At 51.1% G+C, this 23,247-nt stretch overlaps 9 protein-coding genes across 9 annotated transcripts; 4 read left to right on the top strand and 5 right to left on the bottom strand.

The window, feature by feature from the left end:
• Positions 1-496: 496 nt before the first annotated feature.
• MIND_01308900 (Macrophage erythroblast attacher) lies at positions 497-1,445 on the top strand (the record flags this gene model as incomplete). The annotated part of the gene is made up of 2 exons (XM_037369548.1): positions 497-772; positions 825-1,445. 2 exons carry the CDS (start codon positions 497-499, stop codon positions 1,443-1,445), a joined length of 897 nt encoding a protein of 298 aa, XP_037214046.1.
• Positions 1,446-1,992: 547 nt separating this feature from the next.
• Positions 1,993-4,994, top strand: MIND_01309000 (uncharacterized protein; the record flags this gene model as incomplete). Its single annotated transcript, XM_037369549.1, has 6 exons — positions 1,993-2,255; positions 2,307-2,459; positions 2,509-2,707; positions 2,757-2,952; positions 3,001-4,894; positions 4,952-4,994. 6 exons carry the CDS (start codon positions 1,993-1,995, stop codon positions 4,992-4,994), a joined length of 2,748 nt encoding a protein of 915 aa, XP_037214047.1.
• Positions 4,995-5,095: 101 nt separating this feature from the next.
• On the bottom strand, positions 5,096-6,847 carry MIND_01309100 (uncharacterized protein; the record flags this gene model as incomplete). The annotated part of the gene is made up of 16 exons (XM_037369550.1): positions 5,096-5,256; positions 5,307-5,392; positions 5,441-5,453; positions 5,500-5,546; positions 5,594-5,755; positions 5,814-5,829; positions 5,882-5,918; positions 5,963-5,994; positions 6,044-6,069; positions 6,117-6,142; positions 6,193-6,210; positions 6,263-6,272; positions 6,320-6,366; positions 6,416-6,484; positions 6,534-6,615; positions 6,663-6,847. 16 exons carry the CDS (start codon positions 6,845-6,847, stop codon positions 5,096-5,098), a joined length of 1,017 nt encoding a protein of 338 aa, XP_037214048.1.
• A 1,523-nt stretch (positions 6,848-8,370) lies between these two features.
• MIND_01309200 (uncharacterized protein) lies at positions 8,371-9,164 on the bottom strand (the record flags this gene model as incomplete). Its single annotated transcript, XM_037369551.1, has 2 exons — positions 8,371-8,612; positions 8,666-9,164. The coding sequence occupies 2 exons, from the start codon at positions 9,162-9,164 to the stop codon at positions 8,371-8,373; spliced, it is 741 nt and encodes a 246-aa protein (XP_037214049.1).
• A 207-nt stretch (positions 9,165-9,371) lies between these two features.
• MIND_01309300 (uncharacterized protein) lies at positions 9,372-12,144 on the bottom strand (the record flags this gene model as incomplete). Its single annotated transcript, XM_037369552.1, has 12 exons — positions 9,372-9,599; positions 9,655-10,147; positions 10,199-10,585; positions 10,641-10,932; positions 10,984-11,052; positions 11,103-11,210; positions 11,258-11,281; positions 11,335-11,645; positions 11,696-11,730; positions 11,782-11,816; positions 11,865-11,923; positions 11,969-12,144. 12 exons carry the CDS (start codon positions 12,142-12,144, stop codon positions 9,372-9,374), a joined length of 2,217 nt encoding a protein of 738 aa, XP_037214050.1.
• Positions 12,145-12,484: 340 nt separating this feature from the next.
• On the top strand, positions 12,485-13,543 carry MIND_01309400 (uncharacterized protein; the record flags this gene model as incomplete). The annotated part of the gene is made up of 3 exons (XM_037369553.1): positions 12,485-12,786; positions 12,837-13,110; positions 13,154-13,543. The coding sequence occupies 3 exons, from the start codon at positions 12,485-12,487 to the stop codon at positions 13,541-13,543; spliced, it is 966 nt and encodes a 321-aa protein (XP_037214051.1).
• Positions 13,544-13,794: 251 nt separating this feature from the next.
• On the top strand, positions 13,795-15,128 carry MIND_01309500 (Hydrolase-4 domain-containing protein; the record flags this gene model as incomplete). The annotated part of the gene is made up of 6 exons (XM_037369554.1): positions 13,795-14,052; positions 14,105-14,143; positions 14,188-14,622; positions 14,670-14,720; positions 14,765-14,902; positions 14,949-15,128. Exons 1-6 carry the CDS (start codon positions 13,831-13,833, stop codon positions 15,126-15,128), a joined length of 1,065 nt encoding a protein of 354 aa, XP_037214052.1. The 5' UTR covers positions 13,795-13,830.
• A 2,485-nt stretch (positions 15,129-17,613) lies between these two features.
• On the bottom strand, positions 17,614-18,945 carry MIND_01309600 (uncharacterized protein; the record flags this gene model as incomplete). The annotated part of the gene is made up of 8 exons (XM_037369555.1): positions 17,614-17,878; positions 17,930-17,970; positions 18,031-18,113; positions 18,175-18,194; positions 18,245-18,359; positions 18,410-18,488; positions 18,560-18,712; positions 18,769-18,945. 8 exons carry the CDS (start codon positions 18,943-18,945, stop codon positions 17,614-17,616), a joined length of 933 nt encoding a protein of 310 aa, XP_037214053.1.
• A 454-nt stretch (positions 18,946-19,399) lies between these two features.
• On the bottom strand, positions 19,400-23,203 carry MIND_01309700 (Non-specific serine/threonine protein kinase; the record flags this gene model as incomplete). Its single annotated transcript, XM_037369556.1, has 5 exons — positions 19,400-19,504; positions 19,548-20,257; positions 20,308-22,303; positions 22,355-22,958; positions 23,003-23,203. 5 exons carry the CDS (start codon positions 23,201-23,203, stop codon positions 19,413-19,415), a joined length of 3,603 nt encoding a protein of 1,200 aa, XP_037214054.1. The 3' UTR covers positions 19,400-19,412.
• Between the last annotated feature and the right edge of the window lie 44 nt (positions 23,204-23,247).

Raw genomic sequence — 23,247 nt, forward strand, 5'->3', positions numbered from 1 at the left:
GGTCGTAGTGCTCGTGTCTTCCCTTAGAAGTGGGTCACTTGTCTAAGCATCTCCACGTCTTGCACGATGACTGCAATCGCTATCATGTTTTGGAGTGTTAACTTGCCCAAAGGATCTACCCCATCAACCGTGCACAATCACAGTTCTTGGCGCATCAACAGCTGCCATTCCCGAACATCTACTTATAAAGGCTAACTCAAAACGCTTGCTCCCACTTCCCCCCATTTCTCCCTTCACGAGTCCTCCCGAGCTTTAGGCCTTCATTCGTTCTTCAATTTCTTCCAACTTTCGCCGAACCTCGGGTCATCTTTATTCATACTTTCTTGCTAGTTCAAGTTCTCCCTCTGGAGTAGGGTCAACCACACCACTCTAGTTTTAATCTTTAGGCTTTCCGTCCGCCAGTTTTTACACCTGCGGCGTCATTCTACCACTTCACAACCTCACGACTCCCTCCAAAAACATTCGTCTCGACGACACTTTTACGCATTCCTCACCCATGTCGACCTCCCAAATGCACCATCATTCCTCTCCTTTGGTTGTTGCGCAGCCAAGAAGTCTCCGGCCCATGATGCTCCCTTCGCTTACAATTTCACCCATCTCAGATCTGGATGTTGAAGACTTCCCTGGTCAATTTGCCCGACGAGGCTCCGAGGACAGCGGCGATGACTCTGAAGCTGCTCGCGAGAAACAGCGTCTCGACACAGCCGCTCGTCGGGCCTCACATAATGCGGTTGAAAGACAACGCCGGGACAGACTGAATGCGCGTATCTTGGTCGGTATCCTTGCACATATACTATGTAATATTGCTCACCTGCATTGGACAGGAACTCTCCACTCTCCTTCCTAACCTTGCTGGTGTCCGCCGTCCTTCCCGGATAGCAATCACCAAATCATCGATCGCTTACATTCACAACTCACGCAAACAGCGTATTCTTGCCTCTCAACAACTGCGGATGCTTCATTCGGAGACTGAAGCTCTTCGTGCCGAGGTCAATCAATGGCGACAACGTGCTGGAGTTCCTCCAGCGGCCGAACCACGCCGCGGAGATGGGTTCATGTTGGTTCTCTCTGGCGCTGAGCTAGAGATTGAGCCTGTTGATACATGCGAAGACGAAGAGTATGACAATGCCATGCTCGGGTATCCTCCAGTGCAAGGTCGCTCCATGCCTTACCCGCCGAGCTATAACTATGGAGGCTCGCCACCCTCGTCAGCTGGTTTCCCCCCTTCGCCATACTACCCCAGTCCACCGTCATCCGCCAGTTTTGCTCCTTCACCGAGCTGCAAATACGATGTTAATGCCCCTGTTGCCCTTGCCGAACCACGCATCGCCTGCCCCACCCCCTCGAATCCCTATGATTCGCCGCAATATATGTTGCAGACCGAAGAGGAATGGGCTGCGATGTATGGTGGCGCTCCTCGTGCTCCACAAGACGGCTCGTGGTAACTAAAATGTGACACCCACGGATCTATGCCCTGCATCTATCTTCGCCTTGAAGGCTGCCTCACTCTGTCGCAGTGGCTCTATGGAACATCATGAATATGTACGATCGATTATCACCCCCACAGACACTCTATACCTTCCCTCTCTCACGTCCGTTACTGCTTCCTTCCTGTTGGACAAGCGAACTCTTTCGAATATTCGTTCTCGAACTCTATTAGTATACAATTTGTGTAATCTCTTAATGTACCTATGAATTGATAATTCCACATTCGCTAGCCACTGGTCGGGGATGAACACGTGATTTGAAGCCGCAGTCACAGTGTGACATTTCGCTTTTCTGTGCCAGAAATCCTCATCTCACTGAATGCTTCGACTAGAGGGCTCCCAGTAAAACAGCGCAGCTGCTCATACTGAATACGACATACGTATCGTCACCACCACGACTTGTCGCATCACGGTATCCACCGCCCCAATCATGGTCGCAATGTTTCGCGCAATATGGCTACTCCCGCCTCCCTTATAACAACGTCCATTATCGTTTTTCACTACGATGATCCTCGTCGAACCACTCACCTTGACCAATATTCCACCCGACAGCCAAATTGTCACAGAGGCGAAAGAGCTCATCCTTGACTCTCATACATGGAAACAAGGCAGAACGTTCTACGACGGTCTCGTGCAGACGGCCCATAAGGTTTTCCCTGACGGAGGCCCGTGGCACTCGCGCGTAAGCAGGCACTCGTTGCCATTCGACCAATTTTCTGCCATGCTGGGAGATGATTGGATGTTGGTCAAGAAGGCTTTCAACGATGCGTGCGTTTTCTAGTTTCTTTTCATGTCCAAATCCTGAGTCTCTGCAATCAGGTATATTCACGAGATAGATGAGATATCTTTGGTCAAAAAGCTATCCCCAACTGCGTCAATTTGGAAAGCGCTCTATAGATTTCCTTCACCGATAGCGCCGCGTGTGTTTACCATCCTCCAAGTGACGCATTTAGACGCAGAAGCTCGGTCCGGGTCCGTTCGCTTTGTTTTGCGCTCCACTACAACTTTTGACCTGGCTCAGATGGGTGGTCCACATCCCAATTGACTTGGATGACTCTGACCTAGAAAAGGGCGTCGTCAAAGGGCGCTATTCTTGTGTCGAAAATATAACCGATCTATCGGATGGACAGACAGAATGGCGGCTGGTCACCTGCAACACTCCTGGTGGGTGGATTCCAACAAGGCTGGCGGAGAATTCCTTACCTGCTCGAATGGCTCTGGTGCGTGATTTACCCTCCTGATACTAATTTTCTGAAATGGCCTATATAGGACGTGGTCAGCTTCATAGACTGGTATTCTATATTTTATCTCAAAACTCGGACATTGGAGACAATGAGCACCTCTCGGAACCGGCAGCGCTTTATGTCCGCCTCGTTTGCGTTCCTAGGTGTAATTTTATCCATCACCTCGCTCACGACTTCTTCGCGGGCAACAACGATTGCTGCTGTCGCAACATGGGCTTCTGGTGACTGTCTTTCTTCTTGCTTGGAACCGGCACTAATCCGGAATCAAGTTCTCTATACGACTATCTTGAGCCATGACAAGGTTAATGACTTCCTTCCTGCGGCAGACCGTCTTCTTATTGGAATGCGGGATCCGATGATTCCTTCCTCCATTGAGCTTGAGGGCAGAATGTCGCTCCCACAACTCAAGAAACTTATTCGACTACGCCTACTTGCCATTCCGCGCATGTCCCACCGTCTCGTTACGCCAATATTAACTCCAAGAACACCATATTGGGAGCCATGTCAGCATTTCGATCTGGATGAGCACGTCCATGAACATAGTTTGGCTCCCGGGGCCGGTTATACAGAACTTCGCGGGTTACTTGAGCGTAACAGTTCTACTGTGTTTAATGCCACTCGACCTCCTTGGGAGATCACTCTCATCCAACCTCCGGATAGAGGAAGTCTTCTATTCACTCGTGTCCATCATGCCATCACCGATGGTCGGGGTCTCACCGATATTCTCCTTGCGTGCGGGAACGATCCTCGGAGCGTGATAATGCCTCGACGTCTTCCCAAGAGTCTTGCTTCCACCTCGAGTCTATTTTCGCGCTTGGTCGATCTTCGACATCTGGACAGCCGGCCCGAACCTCTAAGTGCAATCAAGTGCATGAAACCCCTCCAGTCAACCTCAATGGCCTGGCTACAATCTCCATGGAATCTCTCCGAACTCAAAACTCTTACCGCTTCTCTTGGAGGTGGAACAGTCAACGACGTCGTTTTGACTGTCGTTGCAGGGGTACTCCGGACTCATTTACGCAACGCAGATGATAGTTGTGACCGGCCAATACAGTGTAAACTGCCTGTTGACATGTTTGTGCCTACTTCACGAACTCCGGATGTGGTCCTCGGCACTCATCTTGGTGACCTGAACGTCCCTATTCCAACCAACATTGACGACATTGCGAAACGGTTCGTGACAGTACGACAGACGATGGACGAGGCCAAGTCTGGATATCGTTCCTGGCTTGCATCGACATTTGCTGGCGTCGTCGGTGCTCTTCCGACTGCCCGCCGGCTGTCCGTCATTGCCGCCGATGCCCGAAATGTCTCTTGCTATGTCAGCAACATGAAGGGACCAATGGTACCAGTTCATCTGGGACCAATGGTACCAGTTCATCTGGAGGGCACCCGAGTCAAGAATGTCCGATGCCATCCTCTTGGGTTGAACACTATTGGGGTGGCATTTGCGGTTTACAGCTATGCCGAAAACGTGAATGTCGCCATTTGCACTGACAGAGCGTTGATTCCTGATGCAGAGGTCTTGTGTGGCTATTTGGAGGAGGAGATGAATTTGCTGAAGGCGGCAGCGGCAAAAGAGCTCCTCACCTGCGGCGTCGAGATGCTTGGAAAAGGCCCCCAATTCAGCTCCGACTATTCGGTTGTGCTGTCTCATCCATTGCACGATGTTGGTCCGGTTGTCCTACCTGAAAACGGCCCAAGTATCAAGCGCTTTGTTGAAGGCACTCGAGCTCATGACGCAAGTGGGACGATGAACTTCATTCACCACCACACGGACTTCGTTTACCTGGATCTCGAAAATGTTCTAGCGGCAGATAACCTTCCCCTGTTTCGCACTCTCCGTGGACTGCCTGACCGAAACGATTTCCCTGTCAACGACAACATTCTGCAACGCGACTATTTTACTGTTGTGGAACGTGTCCCAGTGCTATTTGGTTTTTTCTCGCACACGGTTACCGTCAAAAGCTGGGGGATTGTAGACCCTGTGCATCATATTGCTGCATACGAAACAGAAGTTGAGGGTACTGGCGTCCGAGTTTGGAAGATGCGGCGCTTGAAGTCGGTTGGGGAAAGGTGCACCAACGTCGTGGAGCAATTACGCGGTATTTGTCCCAAAATGCTCAGGCCACTAGTTGCCAAGCAGTCGGCTCAGACGCATCGGTGAGTTGGCCGCTGCATGCGTTCCATTTTTTTTACTCATTTCTTTTTGCTTTGTAGTGCGACAATGGATGCGTATGCCAGACTGCTGGAATGTCTATAACGAGCGGAACGTAGGTATTGGTTGGGAAACAACAGCGAATCGGTAGCAGGGAAGGAGAAGGAATTATAAGACCGAGTCCGCCTTCGGGGTAGTCCGACAGCTTATATCGCCTCCGGATCGTTCTTTTCGTGGCTGGGCTCCAGTTTGTCAGCATTAGTGGAAATGCGGCCGTCAAAGGTGGTGGTGTCCTCTGTGCTACCCCTGGCCCACGCTGGGTTCTTGGGTCGCATATTGAGGGCAGCGAGGACCGAGTTCACGTAGACTACATTTTCAATTCAGAAACTGTGAGAGAAATAGACCCGGGAGACATACGTTTACCAACCGCTTGGTGCCAGGGAATCATGTATTTCTCATCCGGATAACGGAGGTCGAGTGAGAGAAAGATGAGCTGCGATAGTCTGGATCATGCTGTCATGAGTGTGATCAGAGGCGAGTTTGACGCGTACGCAGTCAGGACCCCTAGTTCTGGGTGAGTAAAATAATTCACAGAATTTGTGGGTCATACCTCGACTAATGAAATATAACAGTAGGGTATCTACGATTTTGGCCAGTCTAGAAACGTGTAACGCGGGAGTAAACGCAAGAAGGGATTGAGATACCCGAATTCGCTTGAGCTCCCATAAATACTCGAGCCCTTCCTTCGTACAAACAACCAGGCACATAGGCAAATCGAGATGATAAAGTTGGTGAATGCGGCGAGACCGTGGCCCATGCCCGTGAGAATGAGAAAGCCGCGCGATGTGTCCAACGGGTTTATGAAGCTGGGTCGGCGTCAATGATGTACAAGCTGGAAAGACACAGAAGCTGTCGGGGACATACAGGCGTGCGGAAGAAGCTGAGAGGTTTTCTAAGCGGGATGGGAATGTGCATGAATCACTCGCACGTACCAATACCAAGCGCGAACGTAATTAAGGCAAGGAATACCTACAGGAAGTTTTAGGGCGACACGGAAAGGACATGAGACACACGATGATGGAGGGTAAGAGCCTATTGTAGTTGTCTAAATGATTATTAGTTTGAACGACTGCTGAGTAGTATCGACGGATTACCTTGCCAAATCATGCGAGCGTAGAAACTGATGGAAATAAGAGGAGAGTTTACTTTACTAGACCAAAGGGATACCATTGAGCGATAAGAGCAATAAAAGTCTGGAGGGTTCTTTTTCAAACGGCTTATAATGCGACGCTAGATTACTTACGACGCAAATCTTCTCCGCCTGGATACTTGAATCAGTCATTGGTGCCAGTGAGCATGCAGTTATTTCGTACCGTCATGCTCCTGTCAGATAGGTTTAGTCAGAGTCGGCCCTGTTAGTTTGAACATACCAGGGAATATCATCCTCGACCTCGGGAGGCTTATTGAAGTTAAGGATCTGCGCAGATTGTTACGGACGGCTTTGGGAAAACAGCAACGAGACCGACCCAATAGGTGTACAAGGAATGGGCGATGAATATCGTCCCGATAGAGTTGAGGACATAGAGAATCGCCACCTAGTTGACAGAGGTTAAGTCAGAAGAAAGTTAGACAAAAGTTGCTTACAGTGAGTTTAGTTCCGCGACCATCCCCAGACGCATGGTGACGATAGTAGAGGTATGTCTGTAACATCGAAATGCCAAAGATGCTAGCGAGGATTAATTCAGGCCGGCAGAGACATCGCATTCCACCCACATCGTCGATAGGCCAAAGCCAATGAAAGACATTGCGAACAGCTCTTTGATGTCGTGAATCATGCTTGCCTCGGCATCGGTGGGGAGATGGTAGGAGACCATTTCGGTGACCGCTGGAGATGGTACGATGAAAGCGGGTACGATGACTGATTCCGCGCGAGGGAGTGAAAGGCCATATATATGCATTACGGCCGGTTCCGGGAGACCCAAACTAAACCCAGTCGCCGGATGGTTCTCGAGGGAACATTGCGTGTAAAAAAAGGTCCCAACCGTGGGTAGGTGTGGAAATCCGCCGCAGCCAACAGGGCGCTTTTTATTCTGGGGGCAGATAGCGCGGGAGCGCAACTGTATAATCCCGTATTCAAAGGTGTGCAGAGCGGAGAGCCTGTTTGAGTTGGTGGGTCCATTTGGGCGACGAGAAATTGGCGAGCGGAGTCGCTGGATTGAGGTGTCCAGATCAAGACCCGGTCTCGTCGTATGTTTAATGAGAAGTGGAGTAGGAAGGGCCAAGGAGACTCTCAACGCAGGATACCTGCATCGTGAAGCACACAATTGATTCGAAATCGACTGAATGTGCCTGTTGAAAGCGTGTCTTCGCTGTTTCCCGAGAAGGTCTATACGATGTTAAAGGTGCCTGGATTATTATTCAGGTTTTAGTGAGGGGATGCTGATGCTCTCACCTGACGAACGACCCAGATGTTCGGGATATCACCCCCAAAACGCAGCGCTGGGCATCGCTCAGCCCTCCGCTCCAACGTGTGAGAGAATTGCCATTTGTGTCGTTCCCAGGAGGCATTTTTGCATCCGCGGAGGCCAACCACAGACGTGAGACCATGGACGAATGCGGCTGAGGGGGCAGTCATTTCACGTGGCACGTCGGCTTGGCAATGAGTCACGGTGATCAAAAAGATAAGATAATTTTCGCACAGCGTCTCATTCGTCCATGAAATTTATAGTAAGTAGCAGGATATGTGCTTATAATTACTGATTCAACTTTGGACTTGTTGCATACCACTGATACTTACAATTGGTAATTTAATGCCTTGGATTACTGCAGGCATCTGAATGGCGAGATAAAAATAACCTGTCAGGGCAAAATGTAAGCTTTAACCATGCCACGGATCGTGGCCCGCGATTCAGAGGTGAATCCAACTAGACATATACTTAGCTTATTGAAGATGCTAAATAACAGCCTCCATCATTGTTCCTTAATAGAGCCGAGTTATATATGCACTGTGCAGGGGGGCTTCATACCGGATGATAAACGGAATGTGCGGTGACAAGGATGAGGCTTATCGAGAATTCCTATATCGGGCAGATGGCGTTTATTGCCTTTTTCGGCACAAGTGTTTACTCACAATAGTACCTACTCCGAACGCTTTCAAAGTCAGTTGATATAATTGCGGAGCGCTATATCTCGTAAATATCAATCATACCAATTATATAAGTGTCGAGGTAACGAGCGATGTAGTAGGCCTAATGAAACCCAGAAAGACCAGATAAGTAATGGCAGCTAGAGAGTACAAAGGATGGTGGTATGGGTCCGCTAAGCTCGGTTTTAAAATTTTGGATGCGTGTGGTGAAGATAGATGCGATGGGAGATGTGAATAGATGGTGGCCAAAAGGCGTAAACAGTAAGGAGTGTGGAGAGGGAGGTGTCCGACTGAGGAACGATGGGGACAACGGGCCCCTGCTGCGAGGCACAGATGTCAGATATTCAGGAGCTCAAATGCCTGAGGTATTTCCACTACACGAGGACTGGGCCTGGTGATGCCTTCTTCGCCCGTAATACGACTCTCGACTCCGAGAGCGCTGAGGTCGTGGACTGGCGCGTCAAATTGAAGTCCAGCGGCAATAAATGTTGAGCGTCGGATGAGATGGGAAGCAGGAGAGTAGGATGCTGCAGCAACACCAGAACGATGCGCCCGCCGCCAAAAAGTAGTCGGTCGTACTATTCTGTGATTCAGCATTCGGTTCTCCGTAGTGAAAAAATGGAAAACGCACGCAAGGGCGGGGGTGGTCGCACCAGCTCCCCTCCGCGCATTGTCATTCCCTCTGAAACATGCATGTAGCCCGCCCCGAACATCGTGTGGTTTCTCCTTGGTGGCCTGGGAGGATTTCTGCCGAATTGCTCAGCGACTCCTGCGGACATTGGCTGGTCCAGGTTGCTTTCAAATGGCCGTTCAGCCATCGGCGCGCGGACAAATGCTGTCTGGGAGGGTGGTGCGCTTTGGGAGCGGGTCGGTGCATGTCGCGGCCGTGGTCTGACCTCATTCCTCGACTGTGGTCGAGACTTCCAAGTGTTTATCGGAGGGCTGAGCAATGCTGGGTCGCTTGCGGGCCCAGCAGTTCGCGCTACCGTCTCTGAGGTTTCTGGAGCGTCAGATTCCAAAGTGACCATGATTGGCGATGGGCTGCGCTTGCGGCGGGCAGCGAGTGGGGAAGGGGGGGAAGAATAGGCAAGTTGGGGAATAGGGGACACCAAAACTGTTAAATCGCTCATGAAGAAGGTGTTTGATGGATCGTCACACGTCCCAGAAATTCCAAATCCAGTCCTTCTCGAGGTGCCCCGCGCGGAATGTATTATTCTTACAGGGTTCCAACCCCATTCTGTCGATGTAGCATGTCAAATTCAACAACATATTTTAAACTAGACAAGACAAGTGCTTGGGTCTTGCCAACCCTCGCTCGGTCTCCAACGGTACCTTGATCATTGGAGTTGCTCAAATCGACGCTGAATCTCATTCAACTTCTTCAACTGGTCTCGTAAAGAGCTCCGCTTGTTGGAGATCTCTGGGTTCTCTGCAAGGAGCCGTCGCATGCGCCCTTCGACATCCTCCCCTTTGACCAGTGTTCCCAACAGAGCATGGTGCAACCCCTCCACTAGCCGCCGATTGAATTCATGTTCGATTGTGAGGGGAACGTAGTCGACAATTCGCTTGAAACCTCATCAACAATGAAACTATGTCGCCAGTCATGTTAACAGAACAAACCTGGTACGCAATCTGCCAGTACGCCCGCACCTTCGCCATGAGCGTGAGTTCTTCGTCATACTCTTCCGTTTCGTCGTGATACTGGTACGGGGTCCGCCGCCCGAGGTAATGCGCCTTCCATTTCTTGCTCTCCGCGATGAACAAGTTTTTGTTATGCGTGAAGAGCGGCTGTGATTCAATCTCGAGAACTTTCTCCAATGTGTCGAGTGCTAGCACCCTGTACCTATTGATTTCGGTGTCGATGATGGTCCTAAAGGTGCCGTCAGCAAGGAGTATACATATCCAGTGCCTATGTACTTGCCGAATATACTCTTCCAACGCGGAGAATTGATTAAAGTGCTTCTTCGTAAGGTCCCCTAGGAACTTGTGCGAAGTGGTCACGATGTTATCGAAACAGCGAAGCGAGGGTTCGCGCCATTGCTCGGTCCGTTGTCCAACAAGTTCCTCGGTAGCGGAATATGGGGTATATGTAGGAAGCTCCCAGGCAACAGAACTGACGCCGCATAAGCTTACATAGTCATAGAAGGAAGATAAAATGATACACCTGCGTACGACTCGCCGAACATCGACCAAGTTATGTATTACTCCCGCAGATTGGTGATTCGAATAGGGGCTCGGAAGGTCGTCGTCCCATGGTTCTGCTGGCGGACCCTGATTATAATCCAAAGGATTACCGCTCTGCACAAACGGAATGAACTGCGGACATGTTTTGCGAATGTCGACTGAGAACTGCCGATAATAACGGCGACAGTCTTGAGCGAGTTTCTTCTCCCCGTTCCCCAAAACGGCAGCGGTATACTCTTGCACAAACGCGTTGATGCGAAGAAGAACCTCGGCAGCAGAATCATTATTCGGGGGTGGAGGGAGACGCTCGAGCCGGTTTGTATAGTCTGCGACGAGATCCGAAAGCTGCTGCCGAAGAATGGGTAAACTGGTCAAGCATTGAGTCTACTGTACATCAATGAGAGTAGAAGAAAAAACCGCACTTGAGCTCAATCTTCTCAATCAACAGTCCACTGAGAAATGTTGTCAAGTTGTTGACGCCGAATCGTGACCGGTCAGTTATCCGACTCCAAGGCTCCGTCGATTTGAAGAATTCCATGGCACGCTCTTCCGCTTTGACGTTTGGGATATGCTGTAGGCGTTCGTCATCGTTTGGCAAGCGAACGCAGTAGTAGCCATGGGTTAATCGTTCTGTACGCCCTTCCAGAATATTGGTCCAGGTCTTTCGAAGTCCAAGGTTGCCTTTGGTGAGCATGTCTGGCTTAGTGAGGACCGCTAGGAAGCTGAGATTCAGCTACACTGACATGGATGAGAGTAGTAGCTCACCGATCGTCCGTTCACCGTTGGGGTCTGCGTTGTGTGCGAGACGCGCTGCTTCTTGATTTTTGAGGTCCTCTGGCAAATTCGTAAGACAACATTCGATATCAAAGGGAAATCGAACTCACCAGTCATCGGGAGCGTAACAAGAATCAAGGTGTTGTCACTTTCGATGCGGGAAACGACAAGTTCGCGAACGACCAGGAGTACCTCCTCACGGTCATTCTGAATCAGCCCTATAGCTGTGTAAGAGTGTGAAAGCCAGTCGGAAGAGGAAGCTGACCGGGGAGATCAATAAAACAAATGTCTTGACCGATTCATAAGCTTCGAGCAGAACTCCCAAAAAGAAATTCAACGAACCGGTGACATCGGGGTCATTGATATCAACCACGACTGAATTCTTGGAGAAGAGTGGACGCTGGTCATCCTCAGCACGAAGCTCCTCTTTGGTTTTGGTATAAAGTTCCTCGTGAGAGCAGGGATAGCTGAGTATCGCTGCTTGTGCTCGACGAAGCCAAATTTCGACATCGGCGGGGTTAGTGATGGTGCTCCCGAAAGGGATTGTGTCTGGTGTTTCGCGCGGGCTGCTTCGAGAGTCGTAATCAATACGAAGGGAAATGTTGCACGACCAGGAGGCCGTGGAGCTTGACATGTTGCATTCCATAGGGCATCTGATCCAGAATCAATGCATGGAAAAGGAAAGGTTTATAGAGTGGCGAACCGGGTGCAGGTGCCACTGTCGCGGGGAACGGTGATCTATAGCAAGTATTATTAGGCTGGGAAATGGGCAGTCTTGCAAGTACCCACTCCGGAGACGGCTTCAACAAGGGAGCTTTTGCCAGCTACTCAAAAGTCAGTCGAATTGAGCACACGGTCAAAGAATCTCTTACCAGACTGTCCACCAATGACCGTGATGCTGGGAAGGTCCAAAAACTTCAAGTTTTCGGCGCTGTCGACACGTTGAGATTAGGATAGGGGAAAAGGACACGCTAACCCGAGCCCGCGAAGATCCTTGGCCAAAGCCATCAGCTCTTTACAGCGACGAGCATAGTCGCTGGACGATATGGTACTCGTAGAGACTTGTGTCGTGTCGGGGGCGATAAAATTCTGCAAGTTGTTATTTGCCTTGTGAGAGACCGTTCCTCGACGACCGAAAAGTTTCGAAGCCATGGGGACTTACGAGTAGCAGAAGAAGGTTGACTTAAGTACCAAATAGCAGGTCCATGCTGCACTACACGCGTGGTTTTGCAACCCCCAAGTTTGACTAATTGAGGCTGGCCATGTGCGGAAAGACGATGCAAATAAGCGCTGGGGAAGTGGCCACAGAAGGGTTAGACGCGTAGCAGGCGTCTAAGGCGACGATTTTGGCGGTAGTTTCAAAGCATGCAAGGTGGTGGAAAGAAAGAGTTGATGTCACCCTGACCTATTTCTTGTTTTGCCCACATCAGTCGAGCCTTCATGTGCCTGCCTTCCCACCTTCATCTCGGGGGGGAGGTAGTCTTCCTGATCGATGCCAACCACCTCCAGCGTGCAGCTCCCCGATTTCCTGGCCCTCACTCGTGTTTTCTCTCTCCGCACTAACCGCCACTGTTACACCGTAACTGCCGCTTCCGAGCAAGCTTGGCTTGTCTCAGAGCTCCTCTCCGACGACGAGAGGTCGGCACTGAAGTCGCTCAAAACCGGACTGTGGGCAGCGGTGTGTTTCCCGACCTGTGATGCGAGCCAACTACGACTTGCGATGGACTTTATGACGGCGCTTCTGCTGCATTCCTCGAGAATGAGATGTGGGAAGGATTACGAACTTTTCGAGCAGTACGTCTTTCTAAGGACCGTTCCGAGCGCGTCTAATTTCGGTATGGCAGTGTGTTTCCCAAAGTCGTCGCGTCAATGCCAACCGATTTGTCGCGCCAAACCCTTTCTGTGCTCTGCGACGAGTTTAAAGCCGCCCAAGAGCGCTTACTCGTATACCGCCACAGCAACACTCTTCCGAATCTCGATGATTATATCGCTTTACGACGCAATGCCAGCGGCATACCGATGTTACTCAGTCTTGTTGAGATGGTGGAGGGTTTGAAAACCATCCCCAATAACGTCAACTTGAAACGACTTGCCGCGGACTTGATTTCCTTGTCTCTGGTATGCTCACCACGCCCTCTCGCGCCCTCTTGACTTGATATAGGACGTTTTCGCATACAACAATGAGCAGCAAGCGGGCAACCAGCTGAATCTGATCGCCGTCATTCAGGCAGAGAAAGGAGTGTCCGTGCAAGGCGCAATAAACTTGGCCTTCACCCACATCGAGCGGACATTAAGGGAGTTTCGCATGCTGGTCGATCCAGCTTCATTCGAGGGCAGCTCGACATCGGCATGGGACTGGCTCAGGCCACGCAAAACTCCGCCAAGTAGTCCAATCGTCGATGGCGACACTCAGTTATTCATTCGAGGGTTGGAAGACTGTATTGTTGGAACCCTGAACTGGAGTTATGACACGGAGTTGTTCTTCGGGACTAAAGGCGACGAGGTCAGGCAATATGGGTGGGTGTTTCTACGAGATTCGAACAGCGCATAGCCCTGTAAACGTTGAAGTAATCTATAATTTGCTTTGAAATTTGGCCCGCCTCTAAGTATTACAGTACTTTCGGGTCTCGCGCAAAAACCCTATTATTCTTTCATTGCGGGATGCGAATGACATTCTCAAACTGGCAGAAGGTCAGCATGCAACATTGTCCGTAAATTGCATTCGCCGAATCCGAAAATACTCTGGCGATATCATGTCAGTTTACCCCGGCCCGGACTGCCGACAAGATGAATCAGCCGAGACGGCGTTTTGCTTTCTCTCACTCTTGCGACCAAACGATGAGTGAAGCAACTGCCCGATACCTCCCGCACCTGGCCTACATCCTCCCATCGTTCATCGCCGCGCTATATGCTCTTCGCTCGTTGCCGCTGCATTCGAACGAGCTTCCTGCCGCGATAGACCCTGGGCTGACTGACCTCCCAGTCGATTCTCGCGTGCGCGTGCTCTATCCGGAAGATTGGACGAGCGGCGGAGGGTATGCTACCTTACCCATGGGAAGAGTGAGCCCTTGTCATCCGACTGTAAATGTCAACTCACGGAAACTCCATTGAGGTTCGCTATTGGATAGTTGGTCCAAAGGAGGGCAAGAAAGTAAGTGCGCTGGCCTGTAGCTGGGAAGAGAGTAACATCACCAGGTTGTCCTTGTCCACGGCCTCAACACCCCCGCAATCGTTTTCTCGCGCATCGTTCCGATTCTTGTTGCTGGTGGCTTTCACGTCCTTGTCTATGATCTTTACGGCCGCGGTTACTCGGATGCGCCACAAAATGCACCGTACGACGCGAATCTCTACGTAACTCAGCTTGCCCTTCTCCTGCAGTATGTCCGCTGGGAGCGTACGCGTGTGCTTGGCTTCAGCATGGGCGGCGCCATTGCTGCCGCCTTTGTCGCGACGTTCCCACATCTAGTGGAGAAAGATGTCGTCCTAATGGCCAGCGCGGGTGCTCTGGAGGTGCAGATCCCCTTCTTTCTCTTCGCCATCTTACAACAACTCCCACAGGGACCAGTGCCGTTCTCAGGATACAGACAATATGCATTCGTCCAGAACAGAATCTTGAAACGGTTTCTTGGGGTGCGTAGCCTATGGCTTGTTTTGTGCTTGTCATGATAAATTTGCAGACCATGCCCATCAAGACCTCTGCGGTAGATGAGAAGCCGCAGATATCAGAGGTCAAAATTTGCGTATTTTTGGCTTGCTCACTCATATGGTACAGATCATCCCTCTCCAAGCCACCCATCTTCCGGGCTATCGTCGCGCTGTTGCTTCGTCTTTGCTGGAGGGCCCCATCGTGCGCATGCATTGGGCATTCAAGAGCAACAACTGGGCGGGGAAACGGGTGCTGTTTATCCACGTCAGAGTCACCAAATCAGATTCACTCCCACTCACATTCCACACAGGGCACGGTGGATCGCACAGTCCCGCCAGCTCACTCCCTCAAACTGCGCGACTGGCTTGAGAGCGGTGCAAAGCCGGAGACGCGTGTGGTCGATGTGCTCGGCGCAGGCCATGACCTAACGCTCACGCATTCGACACTTGTCGGGGCCGCTCTGACCGAGTTTTTCGGTGGAGAAGATTGATTGATTGCTTTGAATTGACCGTTCTGAATCAGTATAAGTAAACTGTAACTTAACAAACACACTGAGAACTGGATGAAGAAGCTTTCCTGGGTGCTATTGATACAGATGGAAGTGGTAGCGATAAATATGAATACAAGAACCGAAGGGAATAACGATACAGCAAACAGCGGACGGTGTGAAATGGAACAGAATACATCAAGGGTCAATACGGCCCGCGGTACTCGTAGCCCTGTGGGGTATAGATCGATGGAGAGTCTGGGTGTGGAAAGCCGATTGAATTCGCCATAGCGAGGTCGTAGGATGCGAGGTCGTCTGCGAACGCGTAGTCTGTCATCATGGAATTATCGGCCGATGGAGGACGCGGCAGGCAACCAAATGCGGGAAAGTCAAACGCGAGGGCGCTTCCGCTGGGGGGAGGTGTTGGGTATGATACAGAAGAAGTGGTGGTAGCACTAGATCCCGAGTGGAGATCAGAGTAGGTCGATGATGTGGGCGACGGGTGGGCGTAGATCGGCGTGGGGAGGTAGAACTCGACTTCTGTGGGCACAGAGAAGTCGAGAGAAGACGAAGAAGGTTGGGGTGAGCAAGGGAGATGGCTGAAAGTGGCTAGCGGTGACGCGGAAATGGATGGTGGAGCGGAGTAGCGGTGTAGCTGGGAGCTAAGCCGTGGACTGGGACCAGCGAAACCCAAATCAAGGTCCAAATCGAGGAAATCACGGTCGTTGTGGGATTCTATCTTCAGCCGAGGTGAAACAGCTATGCGCGGCGTGGGACGAGAAAGTGGGTATGGAGCTGGTCTATGCGAAACGGGCCTTTCCATCACCACAGGTGATGAAGAAAGACCTCGTTGTTTTTTCCTGCCACTACCAGATCGCGTTGCGTCTTTGGCCAACTTGGCTTTGACCACGGCGCGTTCCCGCTGCTTGTCCGTCGCGAGATACGTGCAGTTCATGCCGTTGAAGTGGCAGCGCATGCATGATTTGTCTTTTGACTCCGTTATGCACTACTCTCTGGTCAGTAAACGATGCATTCAACCTTGGGTGGACGTGCCTTGATTTTGCGCTCGCGACAGTTAGAGCAGGCGACCGCGACGCGCTTCGGGATGTCCAGGCCACAGTTCATGTTGAGACTCGGAATCGGTGATGAAATGGGTGAGATGAGGAACGCAAGAAAGTGAGGACATAATGGTTGTTTAAAAGGGCCACCAAGTCTTCCTCGGGCGCGGGCGCGGCGCTGGTGGTATCACGCACATCATGATGATTGGCGAGCGCTGTTGTTACGTTGGCGGAGAAACCAGAGTGCTGCGTAATACGCATCGCGTAGGGCAAATCTTCAATTATCTTCGATAAACCTTGGTCTCCGATCTTGACTACGAGGGTCCTCCGCTCTGGTAGGGGCGATCTGGATGTCCTAAGACACAAAAGTACCACTGGAGGGATCTCTTCGAACTCAGTCAACAATTATCCCTTTTTTCTTGAAGAAGGAGGGTTTCTGCAACATAATTATCTCCACCGCTAATCCCAGCGCTCGGATCAACTCTCCATCATCCCCCACTGTCAAAAGAAGAGCACGTTTCGTGTTAGCAACCATGTCATCAAGTTGAGGTACTCTCGTCGATGCAGCAACCGCCACATCGACTGCACCTTGGTTGTCGTGACAAGCGGCGTATCTGTGTGCTAGCGTGGCTCAGAGCTATGCCCGTCAAATCTGCGCTGTGTCAGCCTGCAGGGAGCGCTATTTTCTCCGTACCTGGCCTTGGAGTTTCTACGTTAGTATACAGTTCAGTTTGTTTCGAATTCGCGTCAACTGATCGGTTCCCACTTCATGCATACTTCCTGTTCTCTTGATTCGATTCAAGAAGAAATGGCTCCCGCTCGAACGCTAAAGGATCCTTGATTGCACAAAGTTATGAACCTGTATGATCTCCCGCCGATCTTGCCGCCACTGGACCTCACTCGAATCGGAAACGCATCCGCCGGTCTAGTCACAACGTGTGCCAGGCGCTCATCGCCACTTGCTGTGCTCGTGAACCACGTTAAGTGCGTCGATATTGCTCGTATGCGATGCATGTTCATGAGATTCGGCGTAATTTGCGAGCGCTATTCTGATCTGTCAAACTCGATGATAGGGAGAGGCCTGGGAAATCCTGGGCCTGTCTGCGACTCTTCGCTGAGCGGACGCTGGAACCTTGCCCGCACGAATCGGCATAGACGAATAAGAAGTCTGTTGCGGACTCACCCTACCCCATCTGCGTCAAGCTGAGTCTACGCTCCACGCGCTGAGGTTCCGGCCCCCGCGCCGCGGGTGCAGAAGAAGAAATGCAGAGTCACGGTGGACCTGACAGTGGTGTACAGTCGATACCGAGAAAAGTATGCCGGCCGAGCTATCCAATGAGACGACCATGTACAAGAACGAACGATAACCAACTGCGGGAGAAGCGTGTCTATGACATCATGCCGACCAATCCAAGTCTGATGCGCTTACGTCATTTACTCTGCCTCCGCCCAACCTCCCCTCCAGTATTGATGTCGTCCAACGGCAAAGTGAGGGCCGGCGCAAAGCTGATCCTCAATTCCGTAGATCGCTGCCCCGGGTCCATTACTTCACTGCCTCCATAGGCCCACCCGAGCCCAACACGGGCGTAAATCAACACAGTCGAAATTCCAGCGATGACCGGGACGATTCCGTTGAAAATGACTTGAACCACGATGCCAATCTGATATGTAACCAGTAGGGTAATAGTTGCTGCACTGCCTTTGGGTCAATTATAGAATCAGGAGTAGAGCGATGAAACAGGCAACGTTTGAAGTGCTGCACTTTCTGCCATACTAACAAGGGCAGTCTAACACATAACGTTTGCCCGGTGAGTTGATACTGTATACTGTTCGGGTCTGATACTGACTGTGAGAGATGTGGTGGTGCTCGGCTCGGCTCGATGAAGCTTCACCACACGCGCAACTCTAAGGATTTTCCACGAAATGATTACTGTGGTCGATGATTGATTTTCGATGCTAGATGTCCCATGTCTTTCACTAGAATTGCGCACCTGTGCTGTAAACACTGATCCTGATCAAACAAATTCACCAGATTATTATGAGAACTAGAAAGGATCTCACATAATGGAGGTTGACAGAGCAGTTGTCACCCAAGGGTTGGATAAAGCAAAGAGTTGGACAAACGATTGTCCTGCCCAAGTTTTCCCAACGGAATACACAAGTACGATCTCGGAGACTGCAATAAGTCGTCAGTGATAAGTTATAGCACATAAGCTGGGTACGTGCTTATTTCTCCCAGGAGCATTGCTAGAGCTGGTATAATGAACGGTAACCGACGTGAACAAACCACATAGACTCGATGTATCTATATTCGGAATGAATTGCAAGTGACTTTTCGTCTCAAAAGGCAGCGACGTGACTACTTGAAGGACTGACCACGAGAAGATTTGAAATGCAGAAGACCGCCCCAGAGAGGCTGAGATCCACCAAGTAAGACTTCGACGACAGTTGACTCAGAAATTCCTCGGCCTCTTGGGGACTGAGCCATCCCACGATATGCAAGATCCGATAGAGGGAAGTTGACCAGTGCTATAAGGGGGGGGTCAGAGCTCGTTAGACAATAAGAGCATTATCGCATTTCGCACCGCCGTGAGGGTCAGAAACTGCAGCACAAGCCCCGCCAGGATGATATTAGCTGGTCTTCGGTCCCGGCTGCGGAAGAGGTAGACAACAGTGGCAAACAGAACGGCGTAAACCCCGAATAGCGCTGCCTCAAGCAAAGCTTCGACCAGAGTGGCGAATTCCAAAGGCGACACATGCATGGCAGGAGAGAATGAAGACAAGACAAAGTTGCAGGTGGGAATAGTGTCGGTGGAAGAAGATCATTCACTTCACGATGCCAACTCTTCCTGTTGCACAGGCCGTTGCCATCTATGAATAAAGAGCTCATTCACGTCAATGCTGAAAGGATATTGGATGGTGGTTTGGGGATGCCCTCGACAAACCGTGACAAACAAGATCAACTTGAAATTGTTCCGTAATCGTCTCTCTCAAGAAAATATTTGAGATTCTATGCTAGTTGCGTGGAGTGGTACTTAGTGGCATAAGGAGGTAGAAAGAGAGTTGTGACCGAGAAGACATTGGTGGACGACAAAGCGGCATGCATCAGTATGAGTACGAAAAAAAAAGTGAGTGAAGGGCAAAAATGCGGATAGAAAGCCAAATGTGAATAAACAACAGCTGAACCCAAACAGTAAACGGAATGGGAGGAAAAGGTCATAATTTGAGCTCAGTAAGCACCCGTCGCGCCAGCATCTGGTACTGCCAACCGTCCCCACCGACGCGGCGGAACTGTATACCATGGAGAGGTAGCCAAGGAACCTTTTGAAACGATTAGAAGCGAGACAATCGTGAAACAAAATACATGCCTTGACAATATTGATGTCGAAACGTACACTGAGAGTGTTATTCCCCATGCTTTCAAACACCTCCCGATCGACTTCTCCAGTGGGTAAGGCGGGACTAATCGGCGCGGGCGAAGTAGCAAAATCACGGGGTATGGGAGGAAGCATCTTCGACTTTGTTGACCCTGGGGTTGCTGTCCTCGATGGAGGTCGCGCATCAACATCCAATGAGGGATCTGGTTCCGTCGTGCCATTCGTTGTTGGAGCGGGTATTGCGGATTTTGACTCGGAGGTAGGAATGACAGTCTGGTTGGATGACACGTTGAAGAAAGATGAAGATCCGCTACTGGGGGTCGCTGTCAAAGTTGCAGTCCCTGAGGGTCGGCTGGCGGCTTCTCGTTCTCGTTCGCGATCCACTGACCGATCACGGTCACGACTCTTATCTCGCCGCATTCCGAAAGAAAGTTTTGATACTTTCTTCACTAATGTCGGGGTATGTCGGTTTGTCGTAGGTGACATTGGTGGCTCCCCTGAGCTGGAAGAAGCTTGCTGGTGGTGATTACGATGATGAGGTGTTATAGGGCGTTCAATAGACGAGATATCAATTGACGGGAGGTGGATGCATTCAAACCCTCCTTTGCTTTCGCGATATTGCACTTGCATGCGATCGAGTACCCGACGAACGTCCGCTTTGATAACTGGTGGAGACTTTGTCGAGGTCGTTGCCACACTGAGAGCTTATTAACCAAGATTTCCGAGATCAAAGTAAAACGATCGAACCTGAAAAGACCTTTAAGAAAGACAGGCTTGAATTCTCTGTCAGTTTGTCGTTCATCGTCAGATTGCAAGTTTTCGTGACCAGAATCCTCTCTCGCAGCCTGATATTCTCCATCGGTTGCTGCTTCTTCATCGGGTTTCTCCGCTAAGCGGTCTTGTTCCGCCTTGACAAACAACCGATCGGGTTTCGGCCGGCCACTACCTTGCCCTGTTGAAGGTCTCCGATGTCGTCCAATTGTGCCTCCTCCAGCGCTTCCTAAGGCGCTTAACATAGCCGCTCCAGTGCTACTCCTCCTCTCGTGCCTTGCAGCGCGACCGGCCGGATCCAAAACAGTCGCTGCTCGTCGATGAACCGTTCCAAACGGTTGGCTTTGGCTATGAGCTATTGATTTCGCGGCAGGAGGAGGTGCGATTATGACGCTGGGAGGAGCACTCTCGGTTTCCGGTGCTTTATTGTCTCGTGGCCCATCATCCCTCGAGGCTCGTGGCGATTGTGTCAAACCACCAAGAATAGTTGCGCGTTTGGAAGGAGTTCGTCGTCCGTCTTCCCCATGATGTCGACCTGTTCCAACCAGCATACTACCGAATTTGCGAACAAGGGTTGCACCACCAGATATGGATCCATGGTCATCCCTCCGTTCCTTTTCCGTTTCCTTTTCCCTCTCGCGTTCCCTCTCCTTCTCTCGCTCAGCGAATCCACTGATATCAGGAGCGGCTGTCCTTGGACCTTCCTCCTCCAACCGATCCCTCTCACCGCCAAACATGCCTCCCCAGCCTCTCAAAACCGTTGGCCGTTGACTTAAGCTGTGACTTCTCCGATGGGTACTTGCTGGGGGGGCTCTAATTGGAGCGATTGTGGTCGCTCTCCCGATGCTACTTGAAGCGGCACCCTCTTCAGAACGGTCTACAGAAGGTCGTGCAACTTCATGTCTTCTTGCGGATGGTGCGGGACTTGGTGGCACAACCGGAACCCCAACGCCTGGATCTCTAGCACGAGGTTGTGGATGGAATGAAACAGCAGTTGGGCTGGGTGTAGTGGCACTAGCTGGCGGGGGCACAATGGTAGGGCTAGCCGCTCCATGTCCATTGAGTTGAGGAGTTGTTACCCCATTTGTCCTTTGTGTATCGGCAGCAGCGTTCGGGTCATACGACATGCCCGAGTAGTGGCTTGTTTCGGGAACAGGCAAACGTGGTAAGGGCATATTGTAGTCTGCTGTCGTCTTCTTCTTGTCGGATCGTCCATTCTCCTTGATTGGCGCATCGTTTTCCTTCTCCCTATTACCAGCCTTATCTTTCTCATCTTTGGTAGATGGCCCAGCAGTATCATCTCCGACACTGACCTGGCTGCTGGCAAAAACACCGGTACCATAGACGCGTTCCCGTTCCATCCTTTCTTTCGCCAGATAGTACATGGAAATCAGTGGATGGAAACCCTTCGTAGGGTCACGATCTTCTGGAGAGAGGCCAAGACTGAGGGCACTGGTTGAGGGAGCAGATGGGGAAGGTGACGAAGGTGATTTCGGTGTTGGTGAAGGAGAACCAAGGAATTTGCGTCGATAGAAATCAAATCCACTGAATCGCCGCTTCTTCGCTGTATCACTAGTATTCCCACCCGAAGACGAAATCGACAGCGATGAAGCGGATGCAGGACCATTTGCCAACGGTTCCCATGTGCTTGGCGCATCCGAAAGTCCAGCTGAAAGAGGTCCTCCGCGACGACGCTCCCAAGCACGAACCGATCGAGAGTATGAGTCGGATTCGAGAACATTAGTGAGCTTCTCCATAATCTCGGCATCGTCAGCGCCGAATTCAAAGCCCGACATACCCCGAACGACTTGAGGATCAAGGTCTTGCGGGCGAAGGGGCTCTCGCCGGACAAGGTGGGGATTTGGCGGTCCTGAGAAGCCACGCAGCATCCAAGGGTGGTTCAAAATTTCGGAGAGGGGTGCGCGAAGGGCAGGGTTTGTGACAAGCATACGCGATAAAATGTGTTTGCACTCTGTTTGTCGAAATTAGACGAAGTGGACTGGCAAGACAGAGGAAGACGCACCGGAGCTCAGCCAGACGGGATATTCGACAAGCCCGCGCTTGATTTTGGCATGAAGTGCCGGCATACTTTGGTCGTCGAATGGCACCTTGCCACATACGAGGACATAGAGCACCACCCCAAATGACCACACATCCACCTCAGGTCCCGTATATACTTTTGCATTGAGGAGTTCGGGTGCTGCGAAGTACAGGCTTCCGCAAAAAGTTGAGAGATGGGCTGCGGGGTCATAGAGATTGGAAAGACCGAAGTCTATGATCTTGATGTTGCCCGACTGTGAAATAAGGATGTTTTCGATCTTGAGGTCACGGTGGACGACATTGTTTCGGTGGCAGTAGTCCAATGCGGAAGCTATTTGTCGAGCAAACTTGCGAGCAACGCGCTCCCGCAGTCGGCCATGAGAGATAATGTAGTCAAGCATTTGACCACCGTTGACATACTCAAACACCATATAGTAGTGATGTTGGTGAACTATCATTTCGCGCATCCCGCAGATGTAGGGATGGTGGAGCAGCATTGACAATGCCGCCTCTCGTAATGTCCGGATTTCCTTGCTGGCGTCTTTGGCTGTTGTGTTCGTTGTGCGAGGCAGGATTTTGACAGCAAGCTACATCTATGAGCAACAAGTTCTTAGAGCGCACGACTACGCACCTTCTCGCCGGTAATGTTGTGGGTCGCAAGTTTGACCCTGCCCATTGAACCTGCTCCCAGGGTCTTGCTGAGGGTGTAATCACCGAGAATTCGGTTGGTGCGTTTGGAAGTTGTTTGTTGGCGATTGCTAGCGTCGCCTCCGGAGGGCTCGCCCGCTGCTGGCTGCGGAGGCATCGACACTGGTCGAGGACGGGTCGACATGTCGGTGACCTGTCACGATGTAACGCTCCGTAATGACGTTCGAA

Source organism: Mycena indigotica (assembly GCF_014461135.1).
Source record: "Mycena indigotica strain 171206Taipei chromosome Unknown Mind.scaff0014, whole genome shotgun sequence".
Classification (NCBI taxonomy): Eukaryota; Fungi; Basidiomycota; class Agaricomycetes; order Agaricales; family Mycenaceae; genus Mycena; species Mycena indigotica.